General features: G+C 37.0%; 1 protein-coding gene across 1 annotated transcript in view; it reads right to left on the reverse strand.

Moving 5' to 3' along the window:
* Nucleotides 1–3100: 3100 nt before the first annotated feature.
* Rspo2 (R-spondin 2) overlaps nt 3101–23721 on the reverse strand; it is a 71554-nt gene continuing 50933 nt past the window's right edge. Inside the window, exon 4 of the mRNA XM_052160975.1 lies at nt 3101–4031. Within this exon, the coding sequence (XP_052016935.1) occupies nt 3916–4031 (116 nt within the window). The 3' untranslated portion in view covers nt 3101–3915. The remainder of the gene's footprint in view (nt 4032–23721) is intronic.

Consider the following 23721-nt stretch of genomic DNA (forward strand, 5'->3'; position numbering starts at 1 on the left):
CCCAGAACTCCACTTTGGGATTCTCGGTACTTTGATCAGATCTGATCGACAACATTTGCTGAAGCTGGAGGGGACTGCATGAGGTAGTTTGCTAACATGATTCCTCATACTCATACAGCAATCTGATGAAATATTTATTGTGTATAGACTTTCCTGAGAAGCCAACCCATTATTCTGCTTTAAGGTGGTAATCATCTACTTTTGAACTAATGTTTGTTTTATATCCCAAAAAGTTTCAATTAAGACACAAGTTAAACATACTTCCTAAAGACCTGACATTGTCCCTTACCTCAGCTCACCCAGCCATATAAGAAATTTGTATTATGTGGATGCTAAAAAGACATAGTGTTAAAAGTCTATAAGGAACAGGAGAATGTTTAACAAGAGAGTAGTAGACTCTATATGTTAATAGAAAAATAAGTGGTGAGATCATAAGGGGATATTTGTGGTGAGTGAACGGCAATATTGAGAAATAACAGCATAGTCCAGAATGGAGCCAAAAAGAACCCAGCCCTCAGCAAAGAAATGGACAGGAGAAAGAAATGGAAGAGAGAAAACACTCATCCTCAAGACAGGCTTACTAGAATTTAATTACAAGTGATGGTGAACAACAGGAGTAAATGAGAATCACAAAGAGCCTTACTTGACCAAGAATATCCTCATTAACTCCTAGCAAGGAAAGGCAGGTGGTTCCACAATTCTACAGCAGGCCTTGGTGGTTATTCTGGCCAGTTTGTACTTAGACCAACCTTCTGTGTCGTGGCACAAGGCATTGCCCAGAATCCCTTGCTCCCAAGCTCAGAAACAGGTCTAGGTGATTGCAGGCCCTCTTAGAAGTAGCTGAGGAAGAGGAAGCCTGGACATTTCTGAGTTTGCAACATTTCTCAAAGTTACCAGGTTATGTCTGAGATTTCAACTCCTCCTAGACATGAGTTCTGTCCTTGCTCCAAATGTCCCCTGGTTAGAGCTCAGCTATAGCTTTAAGATTTAAAGGAATAGCTTGACAATTACATTGTGGAAATTATACCTTTTCCTGTAATCCCTTTCCCCACCCACCCACCCAAAGCATGATAGTGGCTTGCTGCTATAGCTCCACTCTGGCCTATTTTGGTAACACATTTGACTTCATGGCTCATTTACTACCTGTGTAACTAACATATTCTTGATATTTAGAGTACACTTGAAATTCCTGGTTTAATTTACACGAGTGCACACCAACTAAGAAATACAGCCATGAATTCATTTTAGACTTATGTATGTACTGTTTTAACACAGAAACTCAGAAATAAGTGGGTATAAATTCCTATTAGAATAAAGTTAATGACTATAAGTCAATCAATAGATTGATGGTGTCTGATATTTCCATAAATGTTTATTTACTTGTCTATTTGCAGTATTAAAGATGAAACTTAGGATTATGGATGCCAGCAAAATTTTCCACCACTAAACAATTTTAGATTCTATTTTGTTAATAGAATGTTTGGTGGAAAATATAAATAGCCAATGGAAGAAATAATAGGCAATAATTTATGTAGTACTTGGTAATCTGCTATAGTGACCACACTTCATAAATGTATCACACAACTCTTAACTCAAGGTCTGTACTAGGATGTCCTGGTTTCTTCATGACATTGATTCCATGAAGTTCTGCAAATACCAAAACCTAAAGATGCTCTCAGAGAAACTGGTGTTATATATTCCCAAAAGTATGTGTACAAACGTCCTCATACACTAAAAATTATAGAAAATACCCAATATGTATAAGTGTTATGTTTAAATGTTTCTAAATACATTAAGTATGGGAAGGTCAAAAGCCATATATGGATGGGTGTAATGTTTTGTCAATATTTGTGATGCATAGTAGAGACCAACAGAACCTGTGGGTATGGAGAATTGTAGTACAGCCTCTAAAACATAACCCTATGTGTAGATAAGGACCCACAGAGATTAAGCAATTTGTCTCAGGTTTCTTAATCTAGATTGGAATGTGTAGAGCCTAGTTATGAAAATCCCACTTTCAACTATTCTGCAATAATATTTTACATAAATCAATATCATAAACATGGATATCAATATAATCTCCCATGGTTTTGATCACTCATTAATAGGCAGTAGTGTTGGTAAAGAATGCAATGCACTGTCCCTTAAGAGTAGTGTTAAAGCAAAAGAAAAACAGTCTGAAAAAACAATTTTTGAGTTTTTAATGCACAAAACAGCCCAGAAACATAACAAGCATTGACTTATTAACAATGAAGTATGATATTAAGGAGACCCCTACCCTTTTAGTAACTAGGAATAGAGTGTAAATAGACATGGAGAGAGGTGAACACTTTAGGATTAAGTTCAAGCACTAAAGTTGAATACAACATTCAGATATGGCTTATCTTGCATCAATACTTTTATAATGAAGCTTAAGTCATCTATACATATCTGCAAGATGTTTCTGAATCAACAGAAGTGCTAAAGAGGTAGTTTTGCCAATACAAGGCAAAGGAAAGACTTTGCCTTGCTTTGGATGTTTCCTCAAAACAATACGACTTATTTTGTTCTAACTTTCTCCTGGATCAGACAGGGAAATAATGCATTTATAACCTGCCAATTCATAAATCTAAGGACCAATTGACCCTAGGGGACAGAGATGTTTTTGAAACCATGTCCATGTGAGTCAACTAGAAAGTTTCCATCATGTTTCTGTTCTAATGTAGTTGATTCCGACTCAACAGAGAAATCAAAGATGTGGCTGTCACTTGGGGAAAGCCATCCTATTTTCTCCTTCATTTTCTTGGTGGTTTCATGAGACCTGTTTCCCCAGTGACCCCAAGAATATTTCCAGGTGATCTATTATTCAAAGTCCTGGGTTATTTTGAGTTTGAAAAAAAAACGTAATTGGAAATTGTATAATAAATACAAGTAACTGCAAACAAATCTTGTTGTCAACTGTATTTCATAAGTCATCAATTTTTGGACTCAAAAGGAGCTTGGCTTCTGATGGCCAGATGCTGCATGCTGCTTTCTCTCTCTGTGTATAGTGACATGAACTGAGGAATTTCTATCAGCATTCAAACTCTGACATCAGTCATTTGACTCTATATACAAACTAGCTTATCCTATACTTACAATTAGAAACAAGCCCACCCCACCCCCACCAAAAATAATAGTGACAAAAGAAAGCAAGAGGCAACAAAACACTTGTCAATTTTCAAAACTAGAACAGCCATGTACCAGACCATGGTTAAGAACCACTAGAAACAAAGTGATATCTTATCAGGTATAGCTTGTTATACACAGAAAGCATAAATATACAGTAAGGAGCTTTGAATGTAGCTCAGCAGAATCTGTACATGTCAGCACTAAGATGAAATGTAGCAGGAATTTCCACAGCATACCCCTAGCTAGAAGGCAGTCTCATTGTAGGACTGGTTGAAGGTCACCGAGGCTGAGAACACCATGCTTAGGTGACACTAAACATTTTTCCATGCTCATTTGTCTTTGACAATGAACACTGTGAGAAATAAAAGTCACAAGTGAACAGTGCTTGCTTGGCATGCCATCCATGAAAGTAGGCACAGGTGCATTCTGCAGTGGTGATCTTCAGCCTCCTGCAAGTCCACTGTGCCAGGGACAGGTTCCTATGACACACTGTGCTCATCACAAGAGTGCAGATGCGTCAGCTCCCACTGATTCAGCTCAACCAGCACCTGTCATCACAGGTGCCAGATTCTAATCAAAGCATAAATAACCCAGAGTCCATGCTAGGGTATCTCCCTTTGCCACATTACTGAAAATGGATAACTGTTTGAGGATCAGGAATGCTGTCCACCAGTGTGGATTGGAGAGTAGCTTTGTGCACTTTTGCAAAACAAAACAAAACAAAACCCAGAAAAACCTCAAAATGCCCCAGCTATTTCTTGTATTTTATTGGTTCACTCTGTCTGTAGCGAGGAAGACACTGTGCTGCTCTTGGGCCCTCTCAATCAGCTTCCGTCTCTTCTTCTTGTTTCTCTTCTCTTTTGCCTTTGGTGTTCTCTTTCCTAGGATAGATAAAAAAGAAGAAGGAAAATAGTGGATGTCAGAAAAGTCTCTTTTCTAAAAGAAAATAAATAAATAAAACAAAAAAAATACAAACCACTAAATATTTTGTACAAAGCCCATCTGGAAAACATCACCTATGGAAAAGGCAGCCTCAAAGGGAAAATTATTCACATTAATTTTGATGAAATAATAATAATTTTCTAAATTGGATATGTTGTCTAGAACAGAGACAGATCTTCCTGTTACAAGGAACTGGCATATTTAAAACCTTCCCAGAAGGCAGATCAGTTTTTCAAATATCATCCTGGCACAAAAACTTCATTTGTACTCTTACTTTTAACAATGCTACCTTTTACGAGCCATCTTTGCATCTTTATGCTTCTCCACATATCTGTTGGTGAAAAGAAAAGCAGCGTCTCTCTATAGTAAATATACCAGAGGTTTCAAACCTCCTTCTTCAGGGGGATGGGTCTTGCTTTTAACACCATTCCTATCAGGTTTTTTACAGATTAGTGAATGAAGCAATTAATGGTGTGCACTGATTATTTTTAAATTTTTCTATAAAAAACAAAACTCATGAGGGATCATGCATCATGTGCTTCATTAGTTCTTATGTAATTACCTGGGCTAGTCATTCTTATTAACACTGAGAAGAAGGCTTGGTTGTTCTAACAAATGGGTGATATATGTTTTCCTATCAGAAAATCATGCCAAGTTCTTCTATTCCGTCCTTTTCTTTAGCCACTAAAAATCTTGGACCACAAATAAATACTTGGGGTTTCTCTCCATCATAGATTATTTCATACAATTTCCCCTCTGCCTCTTCCATCTTTTACTTCTTCCATCTCCTGTATTTCACTTCAGAAGAGGTTAACATTTCTTCACACACACACACACACACACACACACACACACACACACGAGATTGTTCAGTGGTTAAAAGAACTTCACACCCTTGAAGAAGACCTCCATTTAGTTCCAATGGTGGTTCAAAACCATCTGAACATAACTCAAGTTCCAAGGGATCTGAGTTATGTATATACAAGATTATGGAAAGAGGGAACAAGAAACAGGAGGCACTTGGGTTTGGTTATTTTATATTACAAACATACAGACACAAGACAAGTTTAAAAGAAATGGAGTATCATAAATGTCCCGTTTTACAGAAAGTCAGCACAATACACCCTTAGCACAGAAAACCACTCTAGAAAATATTCTGGTTATCAACTACTCTTTTCTACCTTCTGTGCTCCCAGTTTTATGCAACATACATGTTCTACCCCCATAGGATTTAGCCATCAGTTACCAAAGCAATCAGCATGGAAGGGTCAAAAACACGAAGCTGACTATCCAACTGATACACTTCAATCTTCCTATACATATGAAATTCAGTGCCCTATCTCTTTGCAATACAACCTTGAAATGGAGAAGGTAACACACACACACACACACACACACACACACACACACACACGAGATTGTTCAGTGGTTAAGAGAACTTTCCACCCTTGAAGACGACCTCCATTTAGTTCCAATGGTGGTTCAAAACCATCTGAACATAACCCAAGTTCCAAGGGATCTGAGTCTTTTCTGACACCATGTAACCATATAATATGTATACAAACAAGAAAGCACTCATGCTCATAAAATAAATCTTTAAAAATTAAAGTAAGCAGGAGATGAATGTATATCTCTCAGAAAACCAAAGCAAAGACTTCTGTTTCCTATGTTAAAGAAAGTGTTTCCTATTTGTTCCCTTTCTGATTAGATGGCCACTGTTAGTGTTGAGGAAAGGAAATAGTCTTAAGCCTCAATGCCCCAGCAAAGTGACAGGAATATAGTCAACATTCAACGAATAGTGCCCGAGTAAAAACAAATATCACATAGAAGATGATAAACTTACTTTAATAGACTCTACATTAAAATAATGAGAATATGATCATACCCCCATATTAAATTATAAAGGTCCTTGAAGCTAACTTCTGGTTCTCATTAAATTTTGGCATTAATGTTATAATGGCATTCTGCCATCTTTAAATACAGTTAATCCTGCCCAATGAAACCCTAGTCCAAGCCATCATTAATCCAAACAGCTGTGAAGTTATAACTTTGTAGTCCATTATCTCTAATGATGACACGCTTGATGAGCACAAAGAAGTACTTAACAGAAAACAGCATGTTTAAAGAGAAGTGTCAGTTACAAAGTTTTACAAAGATTTCTCAGTTCTACACATTCCCTAACTAAACAAATACTCTAAGTTTGCAACCATCATTGTTGACTATAGGTTTAAAATCATTTGGTTTACAAGGACAACTCAAGAGGGGGGCACATGAATCTCCCTGGGAAGGGGAAACAGAGTAGAGTTTAACTGTGGACAGTGGTGAGGGTGGGGGATGGGATCAAGAGAGATCAGGTTGGGGAGGACAGGACAGTGTACTGAGAGAAACAACTGGAACTGGGGGCGCATTTCAGGTATTCCTAGTATAATGGAAACTCCCTAGAATCTATGAGGACGACCCTAGCTAAAATCCCTAGCAATGGAGGACATAAAGCCTGCACTGGCTATCCTGTAATCAGGCAAGGCTTTAAGTGTGGAGGGACTGGGATACCTACTCAGAAACAAAAATTTCAAACTATAATTTGTTCTACATAAAAGGTATTCTGGCGTAAAGGTGGCACAGAAATCGTTAGAGTCGCCAACAGATGAGTTGTCTAGCCTGAGACCCGTACCATGAGAGGAAGTCTATCCATGACACTGCTTGGAAAGAGCACAAACCAGAGATCTACAATAGAACCAAACACTACTAATTAGATAGATAGATGATGGATAGATAATTAGGTAGGTAGATACATAGATACGTACATAGATACATGATAGATATCTAGATATAGATAGATAGATAGATACATAGATATAATAAAAAGTCAGTAAAACAATTCCTAATAATATTTTGTTATACTCATAGATAGGAGTCTAACAAAACCGTCATCAGCGAGGCATCATCCAACAATTGAAGGAAACAAATGCAGAGGCCCACAGCCAAACATTAGGCATAGCTCAGAAATCCTGCAGAAGTGTGAAAGGAAGACAGATTCAGGTAATCAGAGCCCATTAGGGGCTCACACAGACAGAATCAGCAACCAGGGAGTCTACATGGGCCTGACCGAGTCTCTTTGCATATATGCTATAGTTGTGTAGCTTGATCTTCACTCTTAACAGTGGGAATGGTGGTTGTCTCTGACTCTTTTACCTGCTTTTGGGACTCTTTTTATCCTACTGTGTTGTCTCACCCAGCCTTAAGTTGATATGTCATACTTGTTTGGTATCCATGGGAGACCTCCCTTTTCTGAAGAGAAACAGAGGAGGTGTGGGTGATGGGGGGGGGGGGAGACTGGGAATAAGGAACATTGGTCAGAATGTACAGAATATACTGAATACATAAAATAAATATTAGGTTTTTCATTCCTTTATCTAAATCTTGGCATTTCTCTTGAAAGAAAGTACATTGAAATTAAGTGAATGGAAAATAAAGCTAAAACTTCTTGGTTAAACAAACCTATTCTACTAGATTGAAAATGTCAAAAAGAGTTCCTGGCACTCACCATTTCAAAATCTTCATGTGGGAAGGGTCACTAATATAAAATAAGCTATATGGGGCTGGAGAGTCAAGTGGTTAAGAGAACTTGCTGCTCATTCAGAGGACCTGGGTTTAATTCCCATGGTGGTTGATTTCCAAGATATCTGAGCTTGTGTTATGAATGCTTGTGAGCCCCTATGGGAAATGTATATTATTTTCACTAAGCTCTGATCTGTGCATAGTGACTCATACTTTTAAGGTAGCTAGATTTCTGTCAGTTATCTAATAACTATTCCAATGAAATTATCCATATCAGAGGGTCTTTGTCTTTGTAATGACAATATTTACTTGAAATACTTGGTATTGTGGGCTTATTCAGTGATGTTTCTTAAAATTATGAAATATTCTTTCAAACTGAATGGTTATTTATTTATTTATTTATTTATTTATTTATTTATTTGGTGACAAGTTCTAACAATCAATGATTTGGGGACCCAATGATGACCATAATGGTTTTCCTGTGAAAACTGTTTAATGTAAACTCTTGCCATTGTTTGGTTGATTGGTTGGTTGGTTTTGTTTTGGACCAGTACCATTTCTGATATTAAATATATTGCAAATACCAAAGAATTAAGATAGTAAGCCAAAATCTGACTGCAAACAGGAGTAAATTAAGTGAGAATATTTTGTGGTCCACACTAGATTGTTCTGACTTAATGCTCAACTTAAAATAATAAAACAACATTAAAAAAATAAATTATATAAATTCTACACACATTTTCTTCCAAATTTCAGACATTAGAAAATTAGGTTAATACTGAAAAATATATTTGACCTTGTCCTTGTCTACTTAATAATCTTTATTGCACATAAATATTCTAGCTTTTGTTCCCACTTAATTTCTTTAAGTATATCTAGATATGTTCATATATCTATGTGGGGGTTGGAGGATATTAAAATTGGAAAATGATGTCTGGGCTTTGTATTATTGCACATTCTCAACATATTATGCACATTTAAAGGCATGCATATGTGTTACTCTAAGAGAAAGCGAACAGATTTAGCTTTCTTACTCCTTTATTTCCAAAGGAAAGATTCAAAATCTTTACAAGGTAAGAAAAGGTTTGGGTTTATAAGTTTGGCACCCCCTGCAATATGCAACTCTACTAGCAAATTTTACACATTATTATTCCTCGTGCTTTGAGAACACATGATCTACTACTATAGCATGAATCTCCTCAGAGGACAACAGCACAACCTACAGAACAGATCTATCAAGAACCATTCTGTGCATGCAAGATGATGACCTGTCTATGCTACTGTCTTTAAGGAAATCAATGTGATTCAAAAGAAAAGATGCTCCCTTGATAAAGAGTCTGAACACTGTGATTAACATATGTGGCAAGACATTGTGAGTCATCTTCTACATCTATGGTCACTGTTAACCAAAAGTTTATGACATATTGCATGACAAAATTGTGTGTCTAAGATGAAAGGAAGATAAAATTATGAAAATAAACAAAACTAGAAAGGTATTAACAGGCTACATTGTAAAGCAACATAATCTTGTTGACTTATAAACATATGGAAATGGTACAAAAGGATATCTTATTCATTCTTCTACAGTGAAAGGTGGGGAAATGCTTGTGGAAATATTCCTAAGACTCAGCTGTAGATTGTTGCTATTACATTCACAATAAGGTATGTTATTGTGAAGCAAAATAGCAGGCAGACTCACAGATTACATGAAAATCTGAAAACAATGAATCTGCTGATTTCACTCTTCAATTCTTTCACAAACTCTCAAATCCTACAGTTTTCTTTTTTCATTTGACTTCAGAGAATATCTTTGCATCATAGTAGTAACGGTTTGTATACTTCTATCAGTATGGCATATTGGCTATCTAGGGTCTCCACACTGCCTACTGTTTGTCCTAAGAAAGACTTTCTAAGAGTAAAGGTAATAGAAGCAAACTGAAGCCAAAAAAAAAAAGTAGCTGTGATTATGAAATATAAAAGCTTATTTTGCCACATATATCCCTATACATACAGATGGGAATGAGAGAGAGCCACATATGGCAAGTATATGACTGTAGAATTAAGTATAATTACTGTTGCAGGCACAACTGTAACAAGAATAATCACCTATGTCCAAGATGTAAATTTTACAGTTTGTGCCACAGCAGAATTCTGTGAAGTCATAAAATCATTCAAGCAGCTAACACTGAAGGATGTGAGGTCACTTTAACAACTGTCCTATTGAATTCTGACCTATCTCACAAGGCAATCAGAAAGATTGATTCAACATTCAAAGTCTGGCTTGCAGACAATGAGTGGTAAATTGGTGATTTCTTTTTCTCATATGGGCACACTGAGTTTACAAAACACTGATTAGGAAAAGAAATTTATTTTTATAAAGAGTGTAGAGTGATTCTGTGAAAAAAATGCCAGTTCCTTTTAAAAATATTTAAGAGTTCACACAAAAATATACAAAAGACCTAAATACAACTCATTAAAAATTTAAAAATGGCTAGTAAATATATGTAACAATTAAAATGCCAATAAAATCAAGTGTTGATGAAGGACTCCTATGAGTAAAAATACCTAAATGTATTAAGAATATGAAGCAGCAGGCACCAGATGCAACCAAAAAACCGTAACACTGGTACACTCATTCTATGAATCCATGTGGTAAGATTTGTATCTTTTAACTGAGGCCTTGGAATCTACCCTAGAAAAATAATATAAACATGGGCAAAACTTTCTTCATAGAGATGTTTCCTATGATAGTTACAGAAGAGTTCATTCCCTAAGTGTCCTAGTATAATTTTTCAAGACCTCTTATTTTTACGATTACTGAAGCAATAAAATATCCTTGCAGCAGAATTGATGCTCTTTAGACCGTAAGGCTCTAGCAATTAAATCCATTTCTAAGATTACTACTATTACATGTCCCTAATATTTATCATTAATGGGTCTAAGAAAATTTCTTTAACATAAAATTGCTCTTATTATGATCATAAGACAATTCATTCATAGAGTGATCCCACATATTTGAATATAAAGTATATACGCTTAGGATTAACTAGCCTAAACCTTTTAGACATTGAAAATATTTTTTTATTCAAAGGGTGCTAGTTTTATAATTGTTTTGTCTAGAAAGATATGTTATGTGGGCAACTAAACTGAGCAAGCTTGGACCTACCAGAGTCTGTATTAAGAGTTTATCATAACCATTTTAAATGGCAAATGAAGATTGCCTTTGTTGTAATCATATAATGTTCTAATATATTTTTGTATTATATTGTATATTGTATATTGTAATATAATTTTGTAAAAGGACTAAATCAAATTAATGAACACATCTATTACCTCACATACTTATCCAGAGAGGGAACATTTAAAGTCTTTCTGGAACATTCCATCATACATATTCTTATTTATATGTGCTTGGGAATCATAGGTAGAGGGAAGGCCCAAGTAAAATGAATGCTAACACTCATTGTTTTATTTCAAGATTATCAATATATTAAAAATTAATAAGCCATCTATTAAGAGGTTATTTGCCATCTCAATTTCAAAGTATAGACCAAGCTGGGCGGTGGTGGCGCACGCCTGTAATCCCAGCACTCTGGGAAGCAGAGGCAGGCGGATTTCTGAGTTCGAGGCCAGTCTGGTTTATAGAGTGAGTTCCAGGACAGCCAGGGCTATACAGAGAAACCCTGTCTCAAAAAAACAAAAACAAAAACAAAACAAAAAACAAAAATGTATAGACCAAAAATTTCCAAGTAATCACTTAGTCACTTCAAAATTTACAAAAGAACAATGCTTTTTAAATTTGTGCAAAATACAGTAGAAAAAGAAAAGTATCTTCAATAAATAGTGCTGATCTACCTAGAAGTCTGTGTGTAAGAGAATGAAAATAGATCCATATTTATAACTCCGCACAAAGATCAAGTCCAAGAGGATCAATGACCTCAACATAAATCCAGATATATTGAATCTAATAGAAGAGAGAGTGGAAAAGTTCCTCAAACTCATTGGCATGCGAGAAAGAAATAATCATAGGAGGCAGAGGGAGAGAGACCTAGGTGGACAAGTGGGGAGGGGAAAAGGATCAAGTATTGGGGCAGGGCAGGAAAAAAGCCTAGAGGGCCAAGAGAAGAAGATAAGCCGCATTGGAGTAGGTGTAGGAGGACCTTCTAGAAAGTAACAGAGACCCAGGACATCAGATACTCTAAGGACTCAATTGGGGTGAGCTTAGCCAAAATGTACAATATTGGGGAGAGGGAACTGAAAGAGTCTATCTCCAGTAGATAGACAGGGCCTCAAGCAGAGGAACAGTGTTACTAATCCATAGTCAAAATTTCTGAACCAGAACTGTTCCTGTCTAAAAGAACTACAGGAACAAAAATAGAGAAGAGACTGGAGGAAAGGTGGTCCAATGACGCACCCAAATGGAAATCTACCTCATAGGGGTACAGGTGGGGGAACCAAGGTCTTACAATATTACTGATGCCATGATGTGCTTACAGATGGCAGCCTGACATTGCTGTCTTCTGCGAGGTCCTACCAGCAGCTGACTGAAACAGAAGAAGAAACTTACACCAAACCATTTAAATGAAGTTGAGGACCTCTGTAGTTGAAGAAGCTGAAAGGGAGAGCAGCCTCATAGCAGTCTCTACTTACCCAGACCCCAGGGAGATCCCAGAGACTGAGCCACTAACCAGGAGCATACAGGGACAAGTCTGAGGCCCCTGACACCAATATAGCAGAGGTCTGCCTAGTGAGGCCACAGTGGGAGAAGAGGCAATTAATCCTTGAGAGACTTGAGGCCCCAGGGAAGGGGGAGGCATAATGGGGTAGAAGCACCCTCTTGGAAGCAAGGGAGAAAGAATGGGATAAGGAACTGAAGGGGGGATAAAAAAGGGGGGGCAATGACTGCTATATAAATAAATAAAATAATAAAAATAACTTGTACATGTAACAACAAACAGTAGGCATCAACTTGAGAGAAAGTGAAGGGTATCACAGGACTGGATACAGGAAGGTTGAAGGAAGGAAAAAAGAGGAGAAAGTAATGCAATTATATCTTAATTATGAAGCACCAAGGCGGCAAGATTAAAAAGAAAAATATCCACAGCATCATATGGTTAAACACTAAGTATACAAAAAGTATACAGACAATTCCAGGAGGAGGAACCCCCCCACACACACACACATTATCACATATAAAGAAAAACCTATCAGAATAATACCTGGTTTCTCAATGGAAACTTTGGAGTCCAGAAGAGCCTAAAGCAATTCATTTCAAGTCCTAAAAGGCCATATGACCAATCTAAACCAATACACAGCAAAACTATCTGCCATAGTTGGGGAAAGAAAAACTTTCCATGATATTATCATCCTGAAGAAGAAGGAGGAGGAGGAGGAGGAAGAAGAAGAAGAAATAATAATAATAATAATAATAATAATAATAATAATAATAATAATAATAAAAGGTGGAGGAGAAGAAAATAACAGTAATAATCTTGGAACAAGAAAACACAACAAAAGCTCTGTGTCATATTGTAAACAGTCCAAGACAAATGTATAGTTCTAAATATCTTATAGTTCTAAGTATCTACATTGAAAATAAGGAAAAGCACAAATAAATGACTTAATGAAACATTTTAAAATTTGGAAAATTAAGAACAAACCAAATCCAAACCTAACAGAAAGCAAGAGATAATAAAAATCAGAGTAGAAACCAATTAAATAGAAACAAAGAAAAAAACAAAGACTCAACAGTCTTAAAGCTAGTTCTTTGAAAAGATGATCACTATTGATGAACACTTGGTCCAATTAACTAAAGGAAAGTGAGTACTCAAATTAAGAAAATCATAAATGAACAGCAGAACATCACAACAAACCCAAAGACATTCAGAATATTATAAGAGAATTCTGTAAAAACATGTACTTCATTAAGTTGGAAAAGACATGGATAAATTTATAGATGCAGTCAAACTGCCAAAATTAAATCAAGAGGAGAACATCCTAAACAGACCTATAACAAATGAGGAGACTGAAATAGTGATACAAATCTTTCCTATGAATTAAGTCCAAGGCCAGATGGATTCACGGCAGAATTCGACTAGACATTCAGAGAATACACAGCCCATCCTTCTTAAATTATTCAAAAACAGAAACAGGAGGAGCACTTCCAAACACCTTATATGAAGCCAGTCTCACTCCAATGTGAAAGTCAGGTAAAGACACAACCAAAAAGAAAACTACAAGCCAATTTCACTGATGGACATAGATTTAAAAAACGCTCATAAAATAATTATAGCAAAATGAAGGTATACACCAAAAAAAGGTTACCCAACCACAACTAAGTTGGATTTACTCTTGAAATTCAGAGGTGGCTCCAGATACTCAAATCAATAAATGTAATAAACTACCTACATGGATTTAAATACAAAAGACATGAAATCATAAGCCATAGTTGAAAAAAGGCCTTTGAGAACATCAAACTTGCATTCATGATAAAAGTCCCAGAGAGTGTAGAATTAGAGGAAACAAACCACAAGTCAATAAAGGCTGTATCTGAGAATCCACAACTAGCAGAACCCTCAGTGAGGAAAGAGAAGTACCATTAATAACAGCAAAACGATAAGCCATCCTACAGGAGTCAGGAATTGAGACAGCCCACCATCCCCAGTCCTTTTCAACATCTTCATTGAGGTACTAACTGGAGCAATAAGACAAGAGAAGAAAATTAAAGGAAACCCAATAGGAAAAGAAGAAGTTAAACAATTCCTCTTTGTAGATGACAAAATAGTATATACTGGAGATCCCAGAAATTGTAGTAAAAAAACTTCTAGACACTATCAACAAACTAAAAAATATAACAGGATATGGAGTCAAATCACGCAAGTCAATAGTACGAATCAACAGCAAGCATAGAGATAAAGAGAACATGGCTATACTTCTATACACCATAGCCTCAAGTGTGTGTGTGTGTGTGTGTGTGTGTGTGTGTGTATACACACATACATACATACATACATACACATACACCTAACCAAGGAAGTGAAGCAACTTTACAGTGAAAACATCAAACCTTTGGAGAAAGAGATAGTGGAAGACATTAGAAGATGAAAAAGATACTCTGTGCTATTGGATTGGTCAAATTAGTATTGTGAAACTGACCATTTCATTAAAAGCTTTTGCCAGATGGAAAAAAATACCAATAAAACCCCCTCATCTCATTCTTCCCAGAAATAGAAACAACTATCCTAAATTTAAACAGACGCACATAACACCCTGGATAGCTAAAATAGTCTGAGTAGAAAGGTAAGGCTAGCAGGATCGCTATCCCAGAAATCAAGATACAACACAGAGCCATAATCATGAAAACCAAGAGGGTACAGGAACAAAATGGACATGTAGACTTGTAGATTGATGGAATAAAACCAAACGTCCAAATATGAAGACACATAACTTTAGCCATTTAATGTTTGATAAGAATGCCAAAACCACATTCTGAAGAAAAGACATCTTCAACAAATGGTGCTGGGAAAACCAAATGTACACAGGCAGATAAATACCCTTTACCTCCACCAAAACTAATCTCAAATGGGTCGAAAACTGAAATGTGAAACCCAAAACATTGGAACAGATCAGTGTAGGAAAAATAGAACTCTGAACAGAACTCTAGTTGCACAGAGTTAAAGCCAACAAAGTGACTTCATAAAACTAAAACGTTCTGCACGACTAAGAAAACAATCAGGCAGGTGAGAAGGACGACCACACAATGGAAAAGGATCTGTCAGCCATGCAGCTGGCAGAAGCCTAGTATCCAGAACTCAAGAAAAGTCAAATCAAAGAAAAACCAACAAAAATCACCCTAACCCATTAAAAAAAAACAAAAAATGTCTGGAAGCCGAGCAATCTCTAAGGAAGAAAGAAAAACACAATGGTGACTAAGAAGCAGCTCAAAAATGTTCATAGTCCTCAGTAATTAGGGAAATGCATCACAAAATAATAATAACACTTCAGTGGGCATGGCAAAGATAACAAAACAGCCAACAATATGTGTAGAAGAGATGTAGGGGGAAGGAAAACCTTATCCAGCTGGTCAGATTGCAAACTGGCCTATCCACTCTGGAAATTAGTGTGCAGAATTCTCAAACTACTAAAAGTAAATCTATCATGTGGCCCAGGTATACCTTCCTGAGGTGCCCAAAGGGCTCAAAATCCTACTCCACAGATACCTGCTCAGTCAGATCATCGCTGCTCATTCACAACAGCTAGGAAAAGGAAACATCCTAAATATCCTACAGCCAACGAATGGATAAAGAAAATGTAGCGCATATACACTATGAAATATTTTCAACTAGAAAGAAAATGATGTCATGAAGTTTGCAGGTTAATGAATGGAACTAGAAAAGATAGTCTTGACTGAGGTAATGCAGACTCAGAAAGACAAATGTTTTCTGCTCTCTCTCAGCTCAGGCTCCTAGCTCCAAATATCCAGACGTGAATACATATACCAGAGTAACTGCAGAAAACAGGAAAACAAAAGCAATCATTTCCAGAGTAGGGGAGAAACAAAGAAAACAGCTGGGTGTGGGTGATCGGATCTGGGAAATAAGAAAAATGGAGGGGAGGTGTCTTCAGTTAGGGAGAACAAAAGAGAAGACTACAGAAGGGGATGAAAAGTAAGGGTCTGAAAGTCCGTAAAGAATCACAGTGTTGGGTTACCTCACTTAGGATGATGTTCTCCAGCTCCAACCATTTGTCTAAGACTTTCATGAATTCATTGTTCCTAATGGGTGAATAGTACTCCATTGTGTATATATACCACACTTTTTTGTATCCATTCTTCCATTCAGGGATACCTGGGTTCTTTCCAGCTTCTGGCTATTATAAATAGGGCTGCTATGAACATAGTGGAGCATGTATCCTTATTACAGAATCCTCTGGGCCTAGAAAATTGGAATACCCAAAACATAATCCACACCTCAAATGAGGTACAAGAAGAACGGAGGAGTGGCCCCTGGTTCTGGAAAGACTCAGTGTAGCAGTATAGGGCAAAACCAGTACAGGGAAGTGGGAAGGAGTGGATGGGGGAAAAGGGGGAGGGAAGAGGGCTTATGGGACTTTAGGGGAGTCGGGGGGCCCAGAAAAGGGGAAATCACCTGAAATGTAAATAAAAAATATATTAAATAAAAAAAGAAAGTTAAAAAAAAAGAATCACAGTATTGACAATCTACCCAAAATGCCAATAACACATGTATATTGGTGCATAAATTTACACACAATTTAAATAAAAGAAATTTCCATCTGGACTGACAATACTCCCTCCAAGAGTCAACAACTATCCAAATTCCAACATCAGGCACAAGAGACCCTCTTTCTAGTTGTTGTTCAGAGTTGTCGAAGAGACTCAAAACATTCCAAACTGCTGTCTTTGCTGTTGGTCACCCCATGAGAGGGGGAAGGTAATTCCCTACTGCTGGAGACACCACGAACTTCAGAGACATGGCGCAAGGGCTACTGAGTTGGCACTGATCTGAAAGCCTCCTCCCCGAGGACCAGCTTTTATGGTAGCAGAAAGCGCCACTCTAGCTTCCAAAGGAGAAGCAGGCAGCAGTCCTACCTATCCATGACTCCTATAAACCCCAACAATGACCTATGTGGCATACCCCAAGGGTTCGTATAGTAGTGGTAGAAAGAGTCTAACCCAGAGAAAAGAACATCAACTGGTTATATAATACCAAAGGGTCAACCCTGAGAAAAATACATATGAGTAGCATCATATGGACTGATCTGGGAAATAAGAAAAATGGAGGGGGAGGTGTCTTCAGTTAGGGAGAACAAAAGAGAAGACTACAGAAGGGGATGAAAAGTAAGGGTCTGAAAGTCCGTAAAGAATCACAGTGTTGGGTTACCTCACTTAGGATGATGTTCTCCACAAATAAGTTATATTTGTGTGTGTCTGTGTGTGTGTGTGTGTGTAAGAGAACAAGGAGAAGAATATGGGTGGGTGTAGAGGAAGAAAAAGGAAGGATAAGTAATATAACTATATTCTAATCTCAAAATAAAATTAATAAAAGGAAATGGATATAAAATTACTAAAATTCACTATATATGTATATGAAGCTGTCAAAGTAAAAATAGGAAAAATTCAGTTTTAAATCGATAAAAATATTAATTAAAAACTCTGTACACAGACCTCATATAACTTTTCAGTAGTTGTTCTTGCACTGTAACTGGTAGAGCAGGACAGTGACCCCCCCCCCCCAAACCCGGCAGAATAGATGACATGGAGTTCTCTAAGCATACGAACATGAAAGATTATTCAGAATATCAGAATCCAGAAATCTTACTCCCTATGAATGCCAAGCCATTGGTCCTGAAGGAGATGCTGCTGAGTGTGTGTCACTGTCTGTCTATCTGTCTGTCTGTCCTCTTAGCACGCATGGCTGTGTTCAAGTCTGTGGTTTGCGCTGCCAGGTTTTACCGGAATAAAGGTAATAGAAAATGGCATCTTTGGTCCTTTTCTTATGTATGTGGTCCATTACCCATTTGGCTTGCATTAAAGATCCTGTTTCATATTCAAAATGGTATCAAAAGAAAGCATTAAAATCCAAGAATTACTTGTACCTACATGAACTCGTATACTACCACTAAAGTTTTCTGTGTATGGTATTTCGAATGTCCCTGGTTTTACAGCCATAAAAAGTCACCCTTTGGCTGCGTGATATGAGTTGTATAGGACCATTTAGATAGTTCCAAGCCTTTATCAATGTACCTGATGCAATGAGGTTAAGAGCTAAGTGCTAGGGATGAAGCCTAGCTTGGTTCCCTACCACCTGTGTCACCCCTGCACAGCTTAAGTCCATAGACACAGCTCACACAGAGGGAAGGAAACGTTCACAGATGCCCTCCTCTTCACTTAATCATAGGAACGAATACGCAGGGAGAAATGGATAAAAATTCTTTCCATAAAAACTTTATGTTCATTGTAAAGGAAAAAAATTTCTGAGTGGGGGAAACCTAAAATAAATCTAGCTTTGTATTATGTTGGGGTGGGGGGAGGGAGGGTCAATACAATAATATTATTCCACCACAAGGGGGCAGTAATTCACTTTTACTGTAAGACTACTGGTGAAGTGTTTGGTTTTTTTGTTTTAATTGTTCAGGGAAACTTTACAGTTCTCATTTCTTAAATTAATTTAAACCTCACTTTAAGGCTTTATTTTTTTTCCAGAGATAAGTTCTGTAGAGGATTAAATAGTAACAAGGCCCGAATGCAGCTCAAGGAAAAATATAATTGCTGCCCTGTCAAAAAGATGTCTGTGGATGAGAGAAAAGAACATCTTGCTTTCCCATCTAGTTTACAACACTTAAAACTAACCACGGTCTTCAGCAGCGTCTCCTTCACACAGTGTACACGGGCTTAAGGTAGAGAATGAAAACTGAGCATTTACAATGGCTCCTGACAGAAGGCTCTAAGCAGGTTGGCCATGGTTAGTTAGCTTCGGTGCTGTAAGTCAAGAGGGCCACGAGTGACATTTCAGACATACTGCTCAAGTTCAGCTTTGTGAGAGACGTTGGATGCCAGACAAGTGCGGCACCAAATGTCTAGAATGACCTATCCACCTTCCTCTGCCTAATTAGGAGCAGGGCAGGCTGCAAGCAAGGGCTTTGATTTCACTGGTTCTTACACAGACTTAGAGCCTTAAGAAGTCATTATAGGCAGATTGTAGTTGTTGAGCCATTTTTCAATGAGAACAAAAAGCATTTTTAGACGACTAATATTCCCCTTAGCGAGTTCTCTGACAAATGTCCCTGCAGCACAAGCATGAAAACACTTTATTGTTACTTCTTTTGTGGGGTTTCTGTAATTCACTCTGAATCATAGCTTCTTCTTTACCTTTTGTAGATATTCAGTCCACAAAGTTTTCTCAGTACTGTTCGAGACTATAGACTGTATGATTACCACACATTTTAAGTGCTTTCTAGGTATTCTTATTTACTTGAACATGCAGGACAGTTAAGTACTCAAATCATGTTGCCAAAAAAACATTGTGTAGCAACACAGTATCAATTTACTCAAAGTAAACAGAACTGTCAGAACATGGTTAGACTCACTTGGCAATTTTATATCAAGTCCGAAAATGGCATCAGGATTGTCTTTTTTTCTTTTTTTTATTTTACCAGTCTACTTTGGTGTTAAAGGAAACCACACAAAGCAAAAAGTTTACAAGTGACACTAACACTTTAAATATAAAACAAATTATTTACAATAAAAATGCCACTGAATCTGAAATTTCCAAGGAGAGATTCCAAGTTGAAAATCCTATAAAGTCAATAAAAGATATAACCTGTCATGAGCGATTATACAGCAGCAAACTTTTCTGGATCTTAGCATGCTGTCTTAGGGGCCTGTGTTGGAATACACACTAAGGTCATGGAACTGAAGCAATTCTGTGACAAGAAAATAAATAACCTAATTTAAAACTGGGCAAAGGACTGGCAGAGAGACACTTCTCAAAGGAAGAACAGCATACCCCGGGAAGTCATAGAAAGGCAGCAGCTCTCTGGGGCTGGCAGAAATGTTAGTGGCTGCAACTATTAGCATGGGGTTTCTTCTAAACACACAGAATTACCACATTGCCCAGCAGTCCCAGTGTTGGCTATCTTTCCAAAGGAACTGAAATAGGTTATGTTAAGAGTGTCTGATGCCATCCTCATGCATTTCTACGTGGTCCATGACAGCTAAGATGTGGGAGCAACCTGAGGGCCTATCAATAGAATTATAAATAAAATAAATATGATACACAGTAGAAAACTCCATGTCCTTCAATAGAATAGCCTGTTATTAGTCACAGTATATGCAGAACTGTTTAAAAGTACAGTAAGCAAAGCAAGCCATTACAGAAAGTTAAAAAATACTGTGTGGTTTTACTTATATAAAACCTATGAAAATTGCTGTCATGGAAATAGAATATAAACATAGAAGGGAAAGGGAAGAGTAGAGAAAGAGAAGATGTTGATAAAAAAGGATTTGCTTTACAAATGATTAACTGCATTGCAGGTGATCATAATCAAAGATAATTATATATTTCAACATTCCAAAAGGCAAAATTTTCTTCCAGTGCTGAGGATCAGACCTTGTTCATGCCAGACAAACTTTTATCAGTATGCTGCACATAGTTCAATTAAAATAGTTTTATGTATGATTGCAGCAAGAAAAATGTGAGATTGTAAATATGCTAATTATCCAGATATAATCTTATATTATATATCTAATACATATAATATATAATAATGTATAATACATATAAATCATACATAGATCAAAGCCCAACACATTAAGATAGATTTTTTAAGAAAGTCCACACTTGAACAGTAAAAATAGGTGTTCATATGAATGCAGAGATTAGCACTGAGCATTTATTATGCTTAGACCCAGCATCATACTTGGCTTTCTTCTTTCAGGAATAATCAAGACATTGTGCCCCCAAGGGATTGTTGAACAAGTCAATTTAAACAGACTAGAGAATATACCATGTATATTTCAAGACTTGAGATGGCGAACAGTGAACAAAGAATTGGTCCCATTTAACTGAAAGTGGATTCTTCTCTCAGACAATAGTTCCCCCACACTCCATTCCTTCCTCTCTTCCCCACCTCCCCTCACCTGTAGTCCCACTCCACCTCCATTTCCCTTCAGAGAGAGCAGGCCTCCAAGAGACAACAATCAAACATGATGCGAGAAACAACAATACAAGGAAAAAGTAAAAAGTCCACATATCAAGGCTGGACAAGGCAACCCAATAGGAGGGAAAGAGTCCCAGGAGTGGGCAAAAGAGCCAGAGACACACCTGCTCCCACTGCTTGGGGGTCCCACAAAAACATTAAGTTAATAGTCATAACATACATACAGAGGACTTTTAGATCAGTCATGCTAGAATGATAGCTTATTCAAAAGTGGGGAAACAGTTTTCCCATATCATACATAACACAAAATTCAATTCCTAATTACAATATAACTTTAAATGTAAATGTCAAAAAAAAAAAAAACCTAAAACCCCTTCCTATAAAATCAGGATCAGGGAATTTGCTGTGAGGTTATATCTCCTAGTACTAGCACAAGTACACCTACAAGATCTAACCAACATGACTGCCTGAATGTAAGATGTACAAAGATAACACCAAGAGACATGCCAAGGTAGATGCAGAAAAGTCCATGTGATTTCAATAAAAGAACTCTAGACAACTGAGGAAAGCTGAGAGGTGGGGAGGTGGTCTTCCATAGGAAGAAAGCACACAAATTGGTTGTGCAGTGCAAACAGTGAACTCTGAAATGTACATACAAGTAACATGATATGGACTCTGTTGCTGTATCTCGGGATATATATGCATATTTATATATGCATGCAATAACAACAAAAGAAGAAGCTGTGAATTATAAGGAGACTGGAGAGAGATACTTGTGAGGGTTTGGAAGAAGAAACGAAGAAAGAAGTGATTATATTATAACTCCAAAAAGAAAAACCTAAAAGAAATATGGAAATCATATTTACATTAGATATATTTAGCAGAAGGTATAAATGAAGAAATATCCTTGAATCTCCACAAAATAGCAATGTATGTACATGTGTGTATATATATATATGTATGCATGTATGTATGTATGTATGTATGTATGTATATCCACCCCTCCAACAAGCACACACAAGAAAACTTTAATGGAGGAGAAAAACAAGACACAAACTATAAGTGTACATTTGAAACACACACTTAGTGAGGCTTTTAAACCAGAATGCTAATAATAAAAATATGAGGATAGTCAACCAATGTCTCAACAGCTAAACCACACAAAACCTGGCCCAGACATACCTGCTCAGGAGCTAGGCATGAAGCAAAGCAGCCTTGTGCATTCAACTGGCATGGCGGGTGAAATGCACACCAAACTCCCAAGGGACATATACAAAATGATGATAAAGCTGAATTCTAGCTGCTGTGTCTGAGAGGATTGCAACCCAGCACTGCACAACCAGAATGGAACCAAAGTGCTTGAAAAGACTGTTGAGGTGAAGAGCAACATCATTTTAGATTCATATTCTAAGTTTCTGTTGGTAAGCATATGTGAGCTTTTTATCATGCCTAATATTTTGCAAATATCAGAACATCAAGAACTCAGGTGTAAGAAAACATCAGTAATCTCCAGGTAGCTGCATGCCAGATTCCTAAATGCTTACATGCTACTGCACTGTCTTTTGATTGACTGGCACTGATTGATGACTGATTGACTGATGACTGACTATTTTGCTCCGTGGGGAGGTTTATGTAACTCATCTCAACCCTTAGCACACAGGCATGTTGGTTCCATTTTCTCATATGTGAGTTCTTCACCCAGAAAACCCAAGATATTTCTTGACTTGCATGTTTTTTATTATTACCCATTCTTTCTCCCACCATAATCTTCTAGAGTTTGTCTTTGACCTCTAAAATTTCATGTTCCCTAATTTTTCCTTCTTATCATTACACCCAAGTGGTCATTTCATACCTGACAAGCCCATATTTAAAAATAAATTGCTGGGTTTAGGTTCCTTTCAATTCCTTTCCTCACTTGACCTTCTTTTATCTTTGAACACACTACACTGTCCCTTAATCTCAGCCCAGTTACTTCAGTTACTTTTACTTTCTCACCTGGTTTATGAATGTCTTCCCTGCAGTCTATTGGGGACAGTTTCTTACATCTTTCAATTTTTTTTTCCCCAAGGTGAGTGTCAGAAGTCTGAGCTTTCCTAAATTCCGAGCTGATTTTACTCTTATTCTCAAATAATATTATATAATTTTACAATATAATTTGTAAATAATAAATGATATTATGTTTATATTGTTATTAAATATTATATTCTTAAATCTAATATTAAATATAATAAATGATATTATATAAGTTAATTCCTTTCCCCCCTTACCACCAAAAGTTAGCTCATATTTAGGGAATGAATTGAAGAGATTGTCTTGACTCATTAATCAAATGAGGATTAAATCCCACTTCCCAACAGGAAATTAGCAGTTCCTTAACCCTATAACCAACCTAAT

The sequence above is a fragment of the Apodemus sylvaticus genome, chromosome 17 (genome assembly GCF_947179515.1).
Source record: "Apodemus sylvaticus chromosome 17, mApoSyl1.1, whole genome shotgun sequence".
Lineage (NCBI taxonomy): Eukaryota > Metazoa > Chordata > Mammalia > Rodentia > Muridae > Apodemus > Apodemus sylvaticus.